Source organism: Lutra lutra, chromosome 1 (genome assembly GCF_902655055.1).
Source record: "Lutra lutra chromosome 1, mLutLut1.2, whole genome shotgun sequence".
Lineage (NCBI taxonomy): Eukaryota > Metazoa > Chordata > Mammalia > Carnivora > Mustelidae > Lutra > Lutra lutra.
In genome coordinates this window covers 84,759,153-84,777,660 of record NC_062278.1, presented here as the reverse complement: position 1 = coordinate 84,777,660, position 18,508 = coordinate 84,759,153, and the positions used below count along the sequence as shown (strand labels likewise).

Genomic DNA, 18,508 nt, shown 5'->3' with positions numbered 1-18,508 from the left:
TCTGTCACTCCCATCACTCGCTCACTCTCTCTTTCAAATCAATCTTTTTTTAAAAAAGAGGTAAATTATGACATCAAAAATATAAAAGAGGGAGGTAAAAGGGTGACATCAAAAACATAAAAAGAGAGAATTAAAAGGATTGAGCTTTTGTATGTGATTGAAGTTGCTATCAGCTTAAACCAGACTATTTTATCTATGTTTTAGGTAAGCCTCACGGAAACCACAAAGCAAAAACATAGGGTAGATTCACAAAAGATAAAGATAGGAGAAACAGAACAAATCACCATGAAAAATCACAGAGGAAAAAGAAACAAAGCAACTACAAAACAGTCAGAAAGGAACTAATACAATGGCATTAGTAGGTCCTTACATATCTGTCTAGGTATCCCTTGCAGTTTGAAAACTCAAGTTCGCATTATGCCACTTCACTTTTACAAAAGACCTATGTTAGTACCTATTTTCGTTAACTAAAAGCAATCCAAAGAGGATTTTGCAAAAGGCAAAAATAGCACTGTTTGTTTTATAGTGAGCTACTGTAGAGGCAGCATATACCCCAAGAATGAGACTGCCAAGATCCTTCCCCAGGAACTATACTCAGCATTTCAACATCTAGAGCCATCCCATAGCTTTGAACTATGCCTGTGAGCATCTATCCCTTACCTCAATTGATCTTTTGGATCTATTAGCGAGATGTGTCCTAAAGTACCAGAAAAGAGGTTATTTTTTCAAGTCTGGGAATGCTCAAAAAATTTCCCATATATATTAATGATAACTGCTTTGCTTTATATCATTTTGGCTTATGAAAGATTTCACTGGAATGCTCTACTTTCAGATAGCAGGGGAAATCTGTAATTACTCTAAATGTAAATGTATTGAATTCACCAATCAAAAAGCACAGAGTTGCTGGACTGATTTAAAAAAAAAAAAAAGGCCAAACTATATAGTGTCTACAAGGGATTCACTTCAGATTTAAGTACACACATAGGCTCAAAGTGAAGGGATAGAAAAAGACATTCCATGCAAGTATAAACCAAAAGAAAGCAGGAGTAGCTGTACTTATATCAGACAAAATTAACTTTAAGCTAAAAATGGTAATAAGAAATAAGGAAGGTCATGATATAATGATAAATAGGTCAATTCATCAAGAAGATATAACAATTATAAATATATATGAGATATATCTATGGTTTCGGCCATGATTTTTCCCTAAGACATCCCAAGCATAAATAAAAGCTAAAATCAACACGTGGGACCACATAAAACTCAAAAGCTTCTGCACAGCATAAATCATCAATAAAATGGAATGGCAACCTGCAGAATGAGACTGTAAGTATTGACACTGTGACTCATTTCATTCTATTCCTTAGGTCTTTTACCTGTACTTTCCATCTGTTGTTTTTCACTGCTTCATTTAGGATGTTTTCTTCTTATCTTTCAGGTCTCTAATTTTTTTTTTTCTGCTCTGCAGAGTTGGACCTTAAGCCTTAATTAAGTTCTTGGTTTCAGTTACTGTTTAACATTTTCTTTTAAATTTTTAAGAGTTTCTAATATGACCTGAAATTATCAGTACCATCCTTTATTTTCATGAACAAATTAAGCAAAGTAATGTTAAAATCTGCATCTAAAAACTCCACTGTCTTGATCCTCTGTGAATCTGTTCCTACTGATTGTTGTTTCTCTTGTCCTCTTTTTTTCTCATGGTTCTTCATCTTGTCTTATTTTCTCATATGCCTGGTTATTTTTAATGGATATCATATAGAAACAACTCTAAAGATAATTTGGGATAATGCTTCCTTCTTCCAGAAAGGATTTATATCTGCTTTGATAATTGGCTAGATGCACCAGCAATCTTGAATTGTCTTAACTCAATCAGGAATTGAGATGATTCAAACCTGGGCTTTGGTCCCTAGGGGTGCCTGTTTATTTCTGGTTCATCCTTACTTTCATGGAATAATCTTTTAAGATCCCAACTGACAGTCTGCTGGTTTTATCAGAGTCTTCCTTTCCTTGACTGGGCCTGAGTTCTAGATTTTATCCCCATAGCTCCATTAGTCTCTCAAAAGCTCTGTCCAGATTCTTAATCCTTCAGTGACCTCTGTAAAAACTGGCAGACAGATGTTATTACTGGGATCATCTCTAGGGGAAAACTGGCTCCAAATGTTGAGCTCACCATTTCTTCCTGGAACTGGGACCCATACTTTTCCACTGCCTGAATAACTCTCTGATGCCTTCAGACATATGTCTTAATATTTTGACCAGCTTTTAAAAAATCTGTTCTCAGGAGTGTGAGTTCAAATAAGCTAGTTTCATCATATTATCTTCATCCCATAAATTTCAATAAGTGATTTTGTATTTTCAACGGTGATTTCCTTTTTTACCATGAATCACTGAGGCACACTAAAGTATTTTTAATTAATAATAAAATAGCAACAAAATTTTGTGAGGTCTATAAAATGGTTTCATATCTACTCTATCACAACTACATTCTTAGATGATAGTTGACTTATTATCATCATCATTATTTTTATTTATGAACAGATTGGGAAATTGGGCTTAAAGGGGCCTCTATGGTCATACAAAGGATGAGAAAACACTAATCCCTATTGATTTTACTGTGTTTTATTATTTGTCTTCATATTTATCTCGTGTTTTCCCCCTCTAGAAATATAAGTTCTTTAAGTATGGGGACCTTGATTTTCTTTTTCACAGCTCTATTCATATGGGTTAGAACATTACCCAGCATGTGCTGTGTGGTCAGTGTATTTTTTGAATTGATCAAAGTTACAAAAAGAATGAATGGGGGTGCCTGGGTGGCTCAGTTGGTTGAGCATCTGACTCTTGGTTTTGGTTCAGGTCAGAATCCCTTGGGTAGTGAGATGGAGCCCTGTGATGGGCTCCACGCAGGATGGGGAGTTCGCTTGAAGATTCTCTCCCTCTGCTCCTTCCCTAATTTGTGCGAGCAAACACGTACATTCTTTCTCTCTCTCTCTAAAATAAATAAATCTTAAAAAAAAAGAGAGAGAGAATGATACGAAGATGATCATTATGCTCTTCTGTGTTGCAATTCTAAGTAAAAACATTTTACATTTATACAGTACTATGCAGTATAAAGTAATTTTTAAATTCTCTATGCCATTTCTATTTATAACAATTCTTGGCAGATTTTATCATCTTCCTCTCTTTAGAGTCACAGTGAAGTTAAGGGACTTATTCAGTCACAGAGCCAGTAAATGGTAGAGCTGGCACTCTGAATCTCATTCTCTTACTTCAGCTAGAATAAGCCAGGGCTATTTCCACTGGATACAGCTGACTCCTTATACTGCAATGACTTTCCTTCATTATTCACAGGATTATACACCTGTGGGCATCAATATGTATGCCAGGTTTCTAATGTTTAATTTATAATGGAAATATCTGATTGAAAAGAAAGCTGTAGCCTTTAGCTGGTCTTGAAATTTGTGTGTGTAGAGCACAGAAAATATTTAAATTAGTAAGGAATACATGATGGTCGATCACTGGAGGCCCCAAAATGGTTAAACAGAGATCAGAGTATCTGCATTCCATATACATGAACACCTTACTGAAAATAAGTAAATTGTGATCTCAACAACTTCTAAGTCCACACAGAGTACAGCTGAATGCATATGAAGCAAAAACAGTATGAGTGAGCTATTAGGAAAATGAGGCATCCTCTTCTTTGTAAAAAGTTTGTTAAGGGGCACCTGGGTGTCTCAGTCAGTTAAGCAGCTGCATTCAGCTTCGGTCATGATCTCAGGGTCCCGGGATCGAGCCCCGCATCAAGCTCCCTGCTCAGTGAGGAGTCTGCTTCCCCCTCTCCCTCTGATCCTCCTCCCTGCTTGAGCTCTCTGTCTGTCTCAAATAAATAAATAAAATCCTAAAAAAAAAGTTAAAAATGAATTAGCATTTACTGGAAGCGTTAAAGCAGGAATAAACAGCTGATGTTATATAATATGACAGATAACACCATACAAAAGAAAAGTTAAAAATGTTTAAAATCAAGATCTTGCAGACACAGAATAAAGGGGACTATAAAGGACAAATCACTGCTGAGGGGAATAGCACAGACGGCTGCGCTAAATAACTGGGTGTTTATTCTTGAGTGATTTTGGACTAAATAAAGAACTTGAGGAAAAAATATGGAATAAAGCAATGCAGTCAAGCTAAGCAGATTTATTTTTTGAAAAATAAAACAGCTTTCTAACATTAGAGCTAATGTGTTAAAAGACTATACAGATATTTTACAAAACACTACATTACAAAAGATGTCGAATTATTAAATCTGAATCATGGGAACACAAATTTCCTTAAAAAGGATATTTTAAATATTGGAATAGAACTACCTAATAAAGTAAGACAAGGGGGGGTGGTTTCAAATATTTAAATCTAAAAAGAAATAATTCTGCATATTATAATGGATAGCCAAATAATGATAAAGCCTTTTATTTATTTATTTACTTATTTAAAAAGATTTCATTTACTTATTTTAAAAAGAGAGAGATAGCATGAGTGGGAAGGGCAGAGAGAGAGAGAGAGAGAGAAAGAGAGAATCTCAAGCAGACTCCATGCTGAGCAGGGAACCCAATGTGGGGCTCGATCCCAGGACCCTGAGATCATGATCTGAGCTGAAACCAAGAGTTGTACACCTAACTCACTGCTCTACCCAACCACCCCAGGATGAAGGCTTTTAGAAAGAACAATCTAGGCAAGAAACCACAGAGGAAAGAAAGGAGGGATTACAACAGTTCTCTCCCTGAGTGTGGTAAGACCTGGTACTAAGTGTGCTGTATGCTAGGGACCTCAAAGCACTGAGAGAGCCAGGACTGCTGAGAAAGGGGCCTGAGAAAATAGATATTTAGGTGTGGCCCAGGCCCAGACTCTGAAGGTGTTGTGAACTTGACAAGTGGGTGTCTTACATAAACCAGCCATTCACTAGGAGGAAAGGGCATAGACAACTCCACAAAATGTGCCTCTGACTAAAGTAACTCACCCAGAAACCCATGAGCAAGCCTAATATGGGTACAGATCTATCTGAGGACACAAAAAATATAGTAAAGAAATGCTTAAGGTGAGATTCAGAGAAGAGGGCAATGAATAGAAGAGGGAATTAAATCATATTATATTTGATCATAAATGTTGCGATTTATGTTTATTTATTTATTTTAAAAAAGATTTTATTTATTTATTTGTCAGAGAGAGACAGACAGACAGACACAGCACAAGCAGGGGGAGCAGCAGGCAGTGGAAAAGCAGGCTCCCCGCTGAGCAAGAAGCACCATGCAGGACTCAATCCCAGGACCCTGGAACCATGGGTGCATGGAACCGTGGAACCATGACCTGAGCTGAAGGCAGATGACCAACAGATGCAGCCACCCAGCGTCCCTGTGATTTATATTTAGAAAAGGGGAATGTGTATTGGAGTCATACTGCCTGGGTTTGTGTACTGGCTTTAGCACTTACTAGCCATGGAGCAAGTTAAGCACTCTCTGTGCCTTAGTTTCCTATCCTCCCTATAGTATAGGGATAATAACAGCATAAACTTCATAGAGTTAATGAGGATTAAGAGAATTAAAATATGTAAAGTACTCAGAACATTGCCTGTGATCCCTTCTTCCTTTCAGCTACTTGCGCTTTTTATCCCCACCTTCGCCAAAGGATTGACAACAACAACAAAAAAGATGAAATTAGCGCTAATTTGTGTTACTTGTCAATCACATGTGGCAAAAGGTTTGATGAATTTCAACTTAAATAAGACTTAAGGATTGCTTTAAGTCTTCACTTCACTACCTCATATTGTGTTCATATCATCACTGTCCACCATTTCCATAAATAATTTAGACTGGGTTGCCTAACATTTTTGGAAAAAAAAATATTTGAAGTAGAAAACTAACAGATGGGTAGAGCTACTTTGAATAAACACAAGGGGGAAAAGAACTCAAAGGCTGCTATACTTATGGCACAAATAAGAAATTCATATTGGAAGTCAAAATACAACACAAGACTATTAGGCTTATAAACAGATTTAAAACACAAATAAAATCCTTAAATAAATACTATATTAAATATAAGCATAAAATATGGAAAAACTAAGCAGTTTTGCTAAACCATGCAATACAAAAAAAAAAAAAAAAACCCCAAAAGGATAAAAGTTGAAATGACTTTTCATTACATATAGTCAGAACATTTTCAAACACATTTAAAGAAAAAGAGAAGCTGAAGTCAAGTATTTATTATGTCAAAGAATAAGGAAGAAAACAAAACTGAAAGATTTAATACTATTCCTTTTTCCTAAAATGTAATCTAGAATTAGGAAAAAAAGTACTTATTTTTAAAGAAGGAAACTATAAAACCTAAACTTTAAATATTCAGTTGGCTTTTGCTAAATAATGTGACCTTTATAAAATTAAACTTAAATGGAAAGTTAGAGACTAAATGGTTCAAGAAAGAGGATCCATACCAATGTGCTAGTGATATTCAATAAGCGGAAACTCAACAGAGCTATGTATGGACCTCCCATTGTTTCAAGGGTAGAAGGCAAAGTAGTTACCCTGGACAAGTTTTGGTGAGAAGCCTCACTTTATCTTGGCTACATACCTGCAAACATGATTATGAGATTGATTTAAGAATACTCAAAGGAAATGACTACATAATAGAATGTATTTGCAAGGCACAGATCTTGCTATGCTAATACAATAGCTTTTTTGAGATAACAGAGAATGAATAAAAGGAGCTGGCCAGATAACATTTATCTACATTTTAACAATGCTTTCAACTGTGTGCTGCACCTCAGCATGCTGAGAAATTAAGAGATGAACTGTACAAATGATGCGACAGGATGAATTACTAGTGGCTTATAGATTGGAAATACAGGATTATTACTCTTTCAGATGCAGAAATATATATACATACACATACAGATATATCTCAGGTTTCAGTTTGTAGCTAGACTAATTATATGAAATAAAATAAATGCAGTTTATATATTAATCATTTTCAGTTAATTTGATAGCACTTAAGTATCTAGATGACACGTAAAAAAATTTTGGAAGCAAACAAAAACAAAGAATGAAATCAGTGTCATATAGGTTCTTTTACTAGTAGAATTTTTCTTCAACATGCCTAATGGATGAGGTCTTATTTTAGAAAAGAGACGTAACAAAGTTCAATTCACTTTCAGTGAGGTTATTTAAAATCAACTGCAAACTTGGGCGCCTGGGTGGCTCAGTGGATTAAGCCTCTGCCTTCAGCTCGGGTCATGATCTCAGGGTCCTGGGATTGAGCCCCACATCTGGGCTCTCTGCTCAGCGGGGAGCCTGCTTCCCCTTTCTCTCTGCCTGCCTCTCTGCCTACTTGTGACCTCTCTGTCAAATAAATAAAATCTTAAAAAAAAAATCAACTGCAAACTTAAGTAATTTAAGAATGGATTCAAAAGAGCAAAGGGTAAAATGGTCATTCATTCCATAATTAAGAAACTGAGTATTTATTATGTGCTAAGCATCCTGGACACCAAATCCTTCACAGTCCTAGAGTTTATACTCTTGTCAGGATGACAGACTTATAAAGATGCTAATTAAAACAGCTATAATTAGAGGGATGTGCTTTTCAAACACTTCCCAGGTACTGCAATGAAAGGTTACTGTATATCACAGACTAAGTGCAAGGTCAGTTTGACTTCCTGAATGTTTAAAGGAAAGAAATACTTTCAAAAGAACTGTAATATAATGTTAAAGTATCTGTAGTTACTTAAGAAATTCTTAGTATCTTTTAAAATGTTTAGAAGTGATTTAATGAAAAAAAAAGAGAGAGACTATTATAAATATCAATTATTGCTATGTAAATGAGGGGTTCCAAAGTATTTAAAAAGTTTGTTTTACTATTCATATTATATATTTTTCATAATAATAAACCACCTAGCAATTTCAATATCTGTGGTTACACATCAGTACCATCCTTTTTCAACTGCTCATGACTCTAATTAAGATTTGAATTAATGGGATTATACTAATAACTATTACAACATATATTCACTCTGTTGGTTGGTAGTAAGTACCACACTTGCAATTTACAGTACCACAGTGTTTTATAAGGGCTATTATGTTATTAATTAGTTACATTGATCAGAATACCACATAACATAGCTGTACTAAAATGTTATAACTTGCTTAGGCTACTTTGCATCTAGTACTATATCTGTTTTTTCTATGCGTGACCATAAACATCACTGAAATTCGGTAGACTGTTTCCACTAACAATGCCAAAATGTGCACCTCAGAAAGTCAAAGGAAGAGAATTCTACTGAGACTTCTTGTCTTGGGAATTCACTTGTTTTCTTACTGTATCATAAAATTAGTTGATCTGGGATAAAAGCATAAAGTCAGGACTTAACGGGTCAAAAAGGGTAAGAACACTATCCATTTCATGTATAAATTAGTCCATATTTAGATTGAATCTACTTATTTGTAGGGTTCTGCCCCCTAAATCCAGTTTTTGTTATTTTGGTGGTTTTTCCTTGCTTTGGGGCTATGGCTCTAACACAATACTGCTTTTAAGCCTTCCAAACTATCACACATTTTAAGTTTGATAGGATTTCAGCCTCCACTGCAAATTGGGAGTGCAATAGTTTTTGTTTTTTTGTTTTTTGTTTTTTTTTCTGGTTGTCACAGTAAAAGATGTACTAAGATAAAAATTACAGTTTTCAGATTTAGACAATAGTACTCAAAGCCAATATTTTTGGAACGCATTATCAGGCTTCAGTTTCTTAAAAGCTCACAGAGGAAATAGTTACTCTGCTAATTAGTCAGTAAAGTGACATGACTGTCAGTCTAAGTGGATCATCAACTTAACTCACTGAGAAAGATTTGCCCGGATCTTGCTTTAAGCACTGCATTTACAACAGTATATCTAAAGCCTCTGTGAAGGAAAAATGTAAAATATTCACTCACATAAATCACAGCAAACTAAAGGAGAAACAAAAATTTGTTAGGGGAGATAAAAATGTATTAGACTTCTTTGTGTTATATTTTTGGGTGTTGGCTTTAATGTTATTAACAAAACATTTAATCTATAAAAATTCTGATATGAATTTCTTAATTTGACTTATGATAATTTCTGGCATTTCATATTTTATTGTTCCCTTTTAACAGTTTTTTAAAGTATTATCGACAAGGAGACCTTCTTTCATCACTGCTAAAATATTTCAAAATGTACATACAAATTCAACCAATTTCTATGACTGATTGTGATGATTTATTAACTTTATAAAGTCAGAAGGAAAAAAACCAGCGCCAGCTCTACTTCAAAATTTTACATCTTCCCAGTTTCCCCAAAATATATGCTAGGATGCTTATAAACTAATCTTATGCTAGCAAACCATAATCAGTATCCAAGACATTGAATATAGTGTGATATTATGTCAGAGTTTAGGTTCGTGAAGTAGCATGAGGTATCCCCCAAGGCATTTGATTAGAATCTATGGTTTACCCAGGAAATGAAGAAAATCATGCCAAATAGTGATTTTCCATTAGAATTACTGCTTTGGAACAAAATGAAGACATTCCTTTACCTTCCTCCTTTCTTCTCTTTGCTTCTTCTTCATTTCTTTCTTTTGCTTTCAATGCTTCATCAGCTTTTGCTGAAACAAAAACAATGGAATTGCTGTACTTATTTTATGTCTATATCATAAAACATTGAAAATATTGGGGAAAGGGAAAAGAAAGTCATTGCATATTTTTTTGTGACATGGAAGAAACAACCAAAATGGTTGAAAATCTGTAATAAACCTTTTACATTTATTCAGAATATTTAAAATATTTATTTAGAATCTTTGAAACTTCATTCAATATAATCTCTGTACAGAAAAGAAAATGAATTTAAGCAACAACAAGTTTAAATGATGGTATATGAATTGGGAACAACTGTTGGTCATTAAAAGTCATCTGATTTTGTCAGTGCAATGCATCTATTTTAAACTTTGGGGGAAAGTTCTTAGGCTACAATTCACATTTTAAATATAAGACGCTCGCAGTATTTTTGGAGCAGTATCAAATTTGGTAGCATATTTTTTTTTCATTGCATATCATAGTAGCAGTTCTTTATTCATGTTATGACAGCATTTGGTAAAAAGAATCTTTTTCCCTCTAGAAACCTCTTCCCTTATTACTTAATTATCTACTAGTTGCTCAACTGCAGGGGTTTCAAACACTTTACTACAGATGTTAAAGAAGATTAAAAATATACAGCACAGTAACAAGGGACTATCAATATACTCTGTAAATTAATTAAATTTCTGTTCTAGCACATCATTTATTCCAAAGCATTAATGTCTCAAAGGAGCGATTCTCCTTTATTGCCAGCTCACTGCCTGATGAGTGAACTAAGTGAAAATAAGTCTCTAATAGCATTATAGTTGATGAAATATTAAGTTAAAAAAGTATTGCCTCGTCAAAAAACAAAACAAAACAAAACAAACAAAAAAACGAAACAAAGAATCAAACTGTGCCAGCATTAAACTTTGGATGAGCCTTTATTATGATGATAACAGCAATGTAAACTGTGATTTAAAAAATAAACATGCTCTTCAGTTTTTTTGCTGCATATATTTTTCCTATGCAAAATCAACATATCCTTTAGAAGTATAAAACCTGGCTTTTAAGGGGAATTAAAAAAATACACACCACATATATAACTATTTTTTTCCAAGTTTTATTTTTCTTCACCATCAATATTGACACTTTCTTAAAATAGAAAACTTATATAATAGTGCTGTGAAGTGCTATATCCAATTACATAGACATCTGTTTCCATTTACAAGCTTTAATACATACTTAGACTGCATTTAAAGTCATGAAATATTAAAACTTTTATGCCACTCTGTATCATTGCAAGAATCTATTAAATTAGATAATAAAAACAAACCACCAGTAACTCTAAAGACTTTTACTTCATTTACACTTTATTCTCCCTGGTAGAAGGACAAGGATAATAGAAATTCCATTTAAATTCAATTTTGGTTATATGTGTAATTGTAGATATACCCCTTGAGTCATGTAAAATGCTCAGCTTATGTTTCTTTCAAATTATCCCGCTCAGATTCACATTCTACTCCTTACAACCATCTTCAATATGTATTAGCCGAGCTCATTAGACTGAAATTTAATAATGCAAACATCAGGTGGATTTCAAGAACCTCCATTAACAACATAAGATGGATTGCTTATATATAGCTCTTGGGCCAACTGGGCACAATTTAAATTCAATAAACTACCCTGCCTAAATCTGATTTATCTATTTTACTATGCCAGTTTGTCCTTTCTTACTGATTTGTTGCTATACATGGACAATTCATTGGAATATTGTTTTATATATATTTTTAAACTGCAAATGGCTCTTGTGCTGGTTAAATATTTTATGTAATGGAGCTTCATGCTGTCAATCAAGATTTCCAAGTGTGTGTGTGTGTGTATAAATAAAGAAAAAACCCTCTCTGAATTATGTCAAAATAGCTAGATAATAATTAACTTAAAAAGCACACATTTGAAAATTTTATCAATAATCAACATGCTCTCTACAAGAATCTGAATGAATTCAAAGAAAATTCATTTATTCAAACTGAGTCATTAGGATAAATCCCTCATTGATTATTAAGAGAATTTGGAAGAAACATTTTTCTTTCCAACTGCTTTCTGATATTATTTAAATGGGAACAGGGAAGCATGTATAGTCATTTATATATGATCTAGTTTACCCTAAATTTTTTAATATTCTCGAAAAGATGGCAATCCCACTTTACAGATGGGGATACTGAATCTCATTAGATGTACAACAAAATTTGATATCAAAGAACACTACCGGTAAGTGGTAAGATGTATTCTTCTGATTCATGACCACTCCCTTCAGACTTTATAGCAGGATCCACTATGAAGCACACCATTTACCAAAAATACTTACATCTTCTGCTAACCTTATATACAACTTCTAGTCCCTTGGCTCTTCCAAATTCCCCCAGACTTGACAGTCCTCTCCAGGCTCTGCTTTCTTCCCTACACAACCTGACCCCCAAGACAACCATTTCAATTCCACACATATTAACACCCTCAATGCCCCGATTCCTTTCTTGTTTTGCCAAACTGCTATCAACACATCTAACCACATTTTTTCTATTTTTGCTTCTGAGACTCCCTACAAAACAATATCTAAATGTTATTATTTCTATGAAAAAACAGTGATTTAGAAGTTAATATGGATCCTTCCATGTTGCTCATCTTTCATCAACATCCAGAGTTGCTTTTCAACCTCATTTCTCAGAATTTACTATGCTTTCTCCACAAGTGCCAAAAACCTCACATCAGCTTCCCTGGCTCTCAAATTTTTTCAGCCTCCCCTCCCATTCACCTCCAAACTTTTATGTTCACCAATTCTTACTTTTTCCTTGTTTCAAAAAACAAATCCATTTACTTGTGCTTTAGAACCTAAACTTTTCCATATGCTTTAAGGTTTTTTTTCTGTTTCTTAAGATTCAAACTCACTCTTTCTTTATTCTCAGACTAAAAATACATTCAAAGTCTCACAAATCCTGTACAATATTTACTCTTCCAACCAAGTTATTTTTTCTTGTTCCTATTAGATTTTGCTCCCATAGCTTTTGCAAAATGGCCCCTAAAAATTCTACAGCAGCCAAATCTACTGGTTATCTCAGTTTTGTCCTTATAGTCTCCCCTTTTTAAAAAATTGCTAACCCTGGGCGCCTGGGTGGCTCAGTTGGTTAAGTGACTGCCTCCGGCTCAGTCATGATCCTGGGGTCCTAGGATTGAGTCTCCATCAGGTTCTTTGCTCAGCGGGAGTCTGCTTCTCCTTCTGCCCCTCCCCTGCTTGTGCTTCCTCTAATAAATAAATAAAATCTTAAAAAAAAAAACACCCCAAAACTGCTAACCAACCACAACTTTGCCAAAAATCTTAGTCAACCTTTTTTGGCTGTGGCCTCTTTTACCCACTTTTTACTTCTTGGAGTTCCATTCTTAGGCAGTCTATAGAAGGTATAAAATGTAATTCATATGTCCATTGTAGGTAGCTCCATTTCTGGCCCCCCTCCTGATCATCAGAACTCTTTTTCTAATTATTTCCATATAGATATTTCAAATTGTGTCCATGATTGAACTCATAACCTTTCCCCTTTTCCTCCAACCTGATCCGCTTCCCTTGGTAGTTCCTGTTTTCTCTCAGGTTGGAAATCTTTGTGACACTCCTCTCCTTACGCTGTACATCTGATTGGCTAGGAGTTCCAACCGCTTCTACTGCACACATTAGCTCTAGAATTCATCCAAACCTTTCCATTTTCATTGCCAATAATCACGTTTGGGACCTTATGTCTTATGTCTTTTAACTTTGAATAAGAAGGGAGTTCCTATTTGATTTCTGCACTTTTAATCCTATTCCCTCCTATTCCCTCCAATGAATCCTCTATATTACCACCAGAGCAAGGAATGAGTTCCTTGTTTTGTATCCCTAGTGACAAGCACAGTATCTAGAACCTAGAGATGTTCAAGAATTGTTATGTGAATGAATGTACCACTCTAAAACACATATATGATCATACTACTCCCTGCTAAAACTACCTCTGAAGGTGCCCTGTTGCATATATATATCCAAATCCTAGTTCCTTATCATACCATCTAGAGCCTTTCACTGTCTTATCTCAATGTAACTTTCTAGCCTCATCATTTACCACTCCTCTTTCACTGCCTCAAGGATGCATGGCCTTGCTGGGCCATACTGCCTTTTGTTTGTACTGTCATGCTTTTGTTCTTATTGGTGTGCCCACCTCACTTTCTTGCTCAATCTTATCAAAAGTTTTAGAAACCGTCACTCTCTTCTATGAAACCTTCTCTGATCAATATCCCTTGTTTCCAAATGGATCTGATTGTTCCCTCCTTTCTTCTTAGGCATTTTAATACCTTCCTTATGGAATGCACAATACTTTGTTCCTTCATTAGAGGAAACAGTCAACTCCTTGAAAGGATGGCACAACGTAGTTGTGACAGAAATTGTTGGCATTGTCTTCTTCCTAAGTCTTTAGCCAGCCTACATGTTCTAGTCTCCCCTGAAGTTCAGTGTGGCCATTCATTTACCTGAGTTCAAGCCAAGGAATTTGAGTGTAAATACTGTGTATCATGTTTCCATACCCAGCCTATAAAAAGCTTCCATGTAATCCTCAGTGTTTCTCTATCCAAATGGCGGGACAGAGGACCAACAGAACATGGTCCCCAAAATGAAAGGATCTGGGTTACTGAATTTCTGCAAAAAGTAGTGCTTTCCTGAAGACTTGCATTACACTGTGGTATGAGCAAAAACCAAGTTTATATTGTCTTAAAGGTAAAACTTTGTCTTAGAGCTTAGTCTTAGTCTTAGAGCTAAAACTTTGGAGTTGTTTATTACAGCAGTTTGTGCACCTTGCCTAAGATGTGAAGTGTATGATGAATGTTTCCTAAACAAATAATTAAAAGGATTTTGAAAGTCAACACAAATATTATGCTGTTCTTTTAAAGTGAAGTCTCCTTTCAGAAAAGAAATCCTCAATGGCTGTTCATTTGAATGATGAAAATCAGAAAAGCAGCTGCAGAGAAGGTATGGGGCTAAAGAGAGAAATTATTCAGTATGTGTAGTTAACAGCATATTACCAGTATTTATTCTAATTTTTTCTAATCTCATAAAAAATCCACAGGGATATAGCTTTTTAGATCGTTGTAGCTATTGGCTTAGATTTTAAATGATGTGGGGAGGTAGTTTATATGCCCTAAGAGAGGAAATCAGCTGAATCAAGGACTGGAAAAGACTGACAAGGCATCTAACTCATCCCCTACTTTCAGAAAGGACTATATTAATATTCCCAGAGAAAATCTTTTTGTAAGTGTTTAGAAACCTGCATTTGGAAGTTCTTTCCTATCTGTAGCCCAATCTCTGACACTGCACCATCATGAATAGACGAGAAATGCCAAAGAATTCTTAAAAAACAGAAAGCAGATGGGACCAGATCAATGGAAAAATGATTAAGAGAAATCACAGCCCAATCATATTCAGAAGACTATAAAAACGTGGAATAAGTTCCAGGGCGCTTTAATTTTAAACTCAGTGGAGACCAAACTTAGGACTGAGGTGAGTGTCAAATGGGGAATTATTATTAAAGCAGCTGAACAATGGCAACACCCCCTCAATGTGATAAGTGAGGGTATAGATAGTGTTTGACCACAGGTTAAAGCAATGAATGTAGGAGGCGCTGGGCCCAGTGAGGTAAGAGTCAGTTAACTACTAACCCATCTAAAAGGGATGACAAGCTACTAATATGTCATTACTATGAGTACATCTTGCCCCTCACACAATCAAGGGACACTGGGTATAATGAGCTGAAATAGTAGGATTACAGGTTCTGTCAAATATAAAGATGAGCAGCCAACCTAGAATTACCAGACATTTGAGGAAAACCAATCCCTTGAGAGATAAAACAAGCAAAAACAATACAACCAACAATAACACTCTAAAGAAAACTATACAAAGGAATGAGAGTTAATATAGCAAACAAAATTTTTTTTTTTTTGGAATCAGTATACATAATATCCTTAAAGTGATTTCAGAAGATACTGACTGCTGCCTGGAAATTAAATTCTGATCATCAAATTAGAACTCCATACCTAAACTGAAGCACAGAATGGATATAACTGAAGACTAATGAATGTATTAGAGATTTTACCAAGGAATTCTCCCTGCATGTAGTTGAAAAGAACAAAGAGATACACACATAAGAGAGAAGAGATGACATCATCATCATCATCATCATCATCATCAAGGTTAACATTTATTGAAGGCTTATGTGTGCTTTTGTGTTTATATATGTGTGTGTATTTCACTTCAGTCTCAAATTGACTATATCCTCATTTTACAGATCAGGAAACTGTAGCAGAGAGAAGTAAAATAACTTTTTCAAGGTCACAGAATTAGAAGCATAGAAGAAAGACCCATATGTTCCAACATCTATCTAAGATGATATTGTGAAATCCTAATAAAGCTATCAAAAGAATGGGATAGATTTGTATGTATGGAAAGATCTTCAGGACAGATATTAAGCAGAAATGGCTGGCTGAATAACAATATATAGCATGATTCCATTTACTAAAAATAAAATACATGAAAATATATGAAAATGCACAAAAGGAGACAGGAACTATACATGAAAAACACCTAATTTATTTGCCTAAGTTCAAATGTGGCAGAGCAGAGTTTCTATCCAAATCCAACAGGTTCTTTACATTATTATATCATCTTTATCTTATTTTATTATTTTATTTTTTTGGAAGATTTTATCCACCTACTTATGAGAGACAGAGACAGAGAGAGGCAGAGGGAGAAGCAGGCTTCCCACAGCAGGGAGCCTGAAGCAGGACTCAACCCCAGGACACTGGGAATCAAAACCTGAGCTGAAGGCAAATACCTTACAGACTGGGCCACTCAGGCACCCATATATTACCTTTATTTTAAAAATACATACATTCGCTCTTATTCCATCTACAACGTTAAGGATATTAGTCTCTTAAGATGCCAAAGTTTGGTGATTTTTGTGATGCTCTACTATAAATTTTGGAGCCTAGAGAGAAAATAATTAGCCAGAGGTCAGAATAATGAAGATACAGAACTTGTGAATTTTAGTTTAATGCTTTTTAAGTTTTTATTTATTTATATGACAAGCAGAGATCACAAGTAGGCAGAGAGGCAGGCAGAGAGAGAAGGAAGCAGGCTCCCCACTGAGCAGAGAGCCTGATTCGGGGCTCAAGCCCAGGACCCTGGGATCATGACCTGAACTGAAGGCAGAGGCTTTTAACCCACTGAGCCACCCGGGTGCCTCTACTTTAATGCTTTTTAAAGCCTATTTCTTAGCTACTTAACTCACTCAGAAGCAAACATTAAGCAAAATCAGAGAATAACAAACTGTTTCCATGAACCAGTTACTGTTTATGATGAAACTTTTATCTGAAGATACTTTATTCAAAAACCACATGGAAAATCAGAAGAGGACTCCTGCTTTGTAACAACTCTTATTACATGCTTATTTGTTTTATATATTTAAGGTGGCATTAGAAAATATATCTAGGGGCGCCTGGGTGGCTCAGTGGGTTAAAGCCTCTGCCTTCCGCTCAGGTCATGATTTCAGGGTCCTGGGATGGAGCCCCACATCAGGCTCTCTGCTCAGCAGGGAGCCTGCTTCCTCCTCTCTCTCTCTCTCTCTCTCTCTCTCTCTCTCTGCCTGCCTGTCTGCCTACTTGTGATCTCTGTCAAATAAATAAAATCTTAAAAAAAAAAAAAAGAAAATATATCTAGAGAGCTTCTTGTTACAGTACTATGCTGAATCCCATAAGCCTTCACATCTGAAGGGAATTTCTAAGATTCTCTTCCTCCTACTGTTTTCCAAAATACAGGAGCTCATCTAAAGTAGTACAGTAAGCAGTGGTTCTTTCAAGTGTAAGTCTGATTCTGAAGTATTACACCACCATTCTTCAACAGTAACTGTATCTCTGAAAAACTACAGCGAACTATGGATCTAAGTGAGAAAATGCCCAAATAATGGCATTACTAATTTTCATGCTATGTGTCTGTGAGAGCAACAATTAGCAAAGAGCAAAAGTGATATTTGCATTTAGGATTTCATTTCCTTTGAGCTTTCACATTGAGGGTTAAGGTAGTTTTTGCCTTAACCTAGAGAAGAAAAACCAAGTGATTGTGCTATCTTAGCTCAGCTGTGCCACCATCTCTTTTGAGAATTTGATGAAAAGGAGAGAGTAACAATAAGTGTCTGCTCAAGATGTAACAAAGGTGTAAATACTCAGTAAATTTACCAAATCTAGCAGCCCATCTGGTAGCAAGTTACTACTTTGTGGTATTTTTAAGGCTTTAGCAAGAAAAGTGTCATTGTTAGTAGAGAAAACAACTTTTTTTTTTTTTTTTAAAGATTTTATTTATTTATTTGACAGAGAGAGATCACAAGTAGACGGAGAGGAAGGCAGAGAGAGAGAGGGAAGCAGGCTTCTTGCTGAGCAGAGAGCCCGATATGGGACTCGATCCCAGGACCCTGAGATCATGACCTGAGCCGAAGGCAGCGGCTTAACCCACTGAGCCACCCAGGCGCCCCGAGAAAACAACTTTTATTAAGAGTCTAAAACACATGTAGTGGTCTGTGTTATATGGGAAGAAACTTATAAAGATATGTGACAAATAGTATAATTTTGGATCAAGGATGGTGTATATGCTTCAAAGTAGATAATTACAGATTTAATAGCTTGGTTGATAAAATCATGAAAATTTTGAATTCAAGGAAGTGAAGTTACTAGAAAAGCCTGACTTTTCTTTACATATTTAAAAACAGCAACCCCTAGAGATTTCAAAAGGTCTAGATGTGAACTTAAAAATAACAATGAGAGAAAATTAGAGAATATTAAACTTGTATTAGATA

General features: G+C 35.3%; 1 protein-coding gene across 1 annotated transcript in view; it reads right to left on the bottom strand.

Annotated features, from left to right (window-relative positions):
* The window catches only part of RSRC1 (arginine and serine rich coiled-coil 1), a 434,436-nt gene that overhangs the window by 77,303 nt on the left and 338,625 nt on the right, over positions 1 to 18,508 (bottom strand). Inside the window, exon 8 of the mRNA XM_047727597.1 lies at positions 9,581 to 9,649. Within this exon, the coding sequence (XP_047583553.1) occupies positions 9,581 to 9,649 (69 nt within the window). The remainder of the gene's footprint in view (positions 1 to 9,580; positions 9,650 to 18,508) is intronic.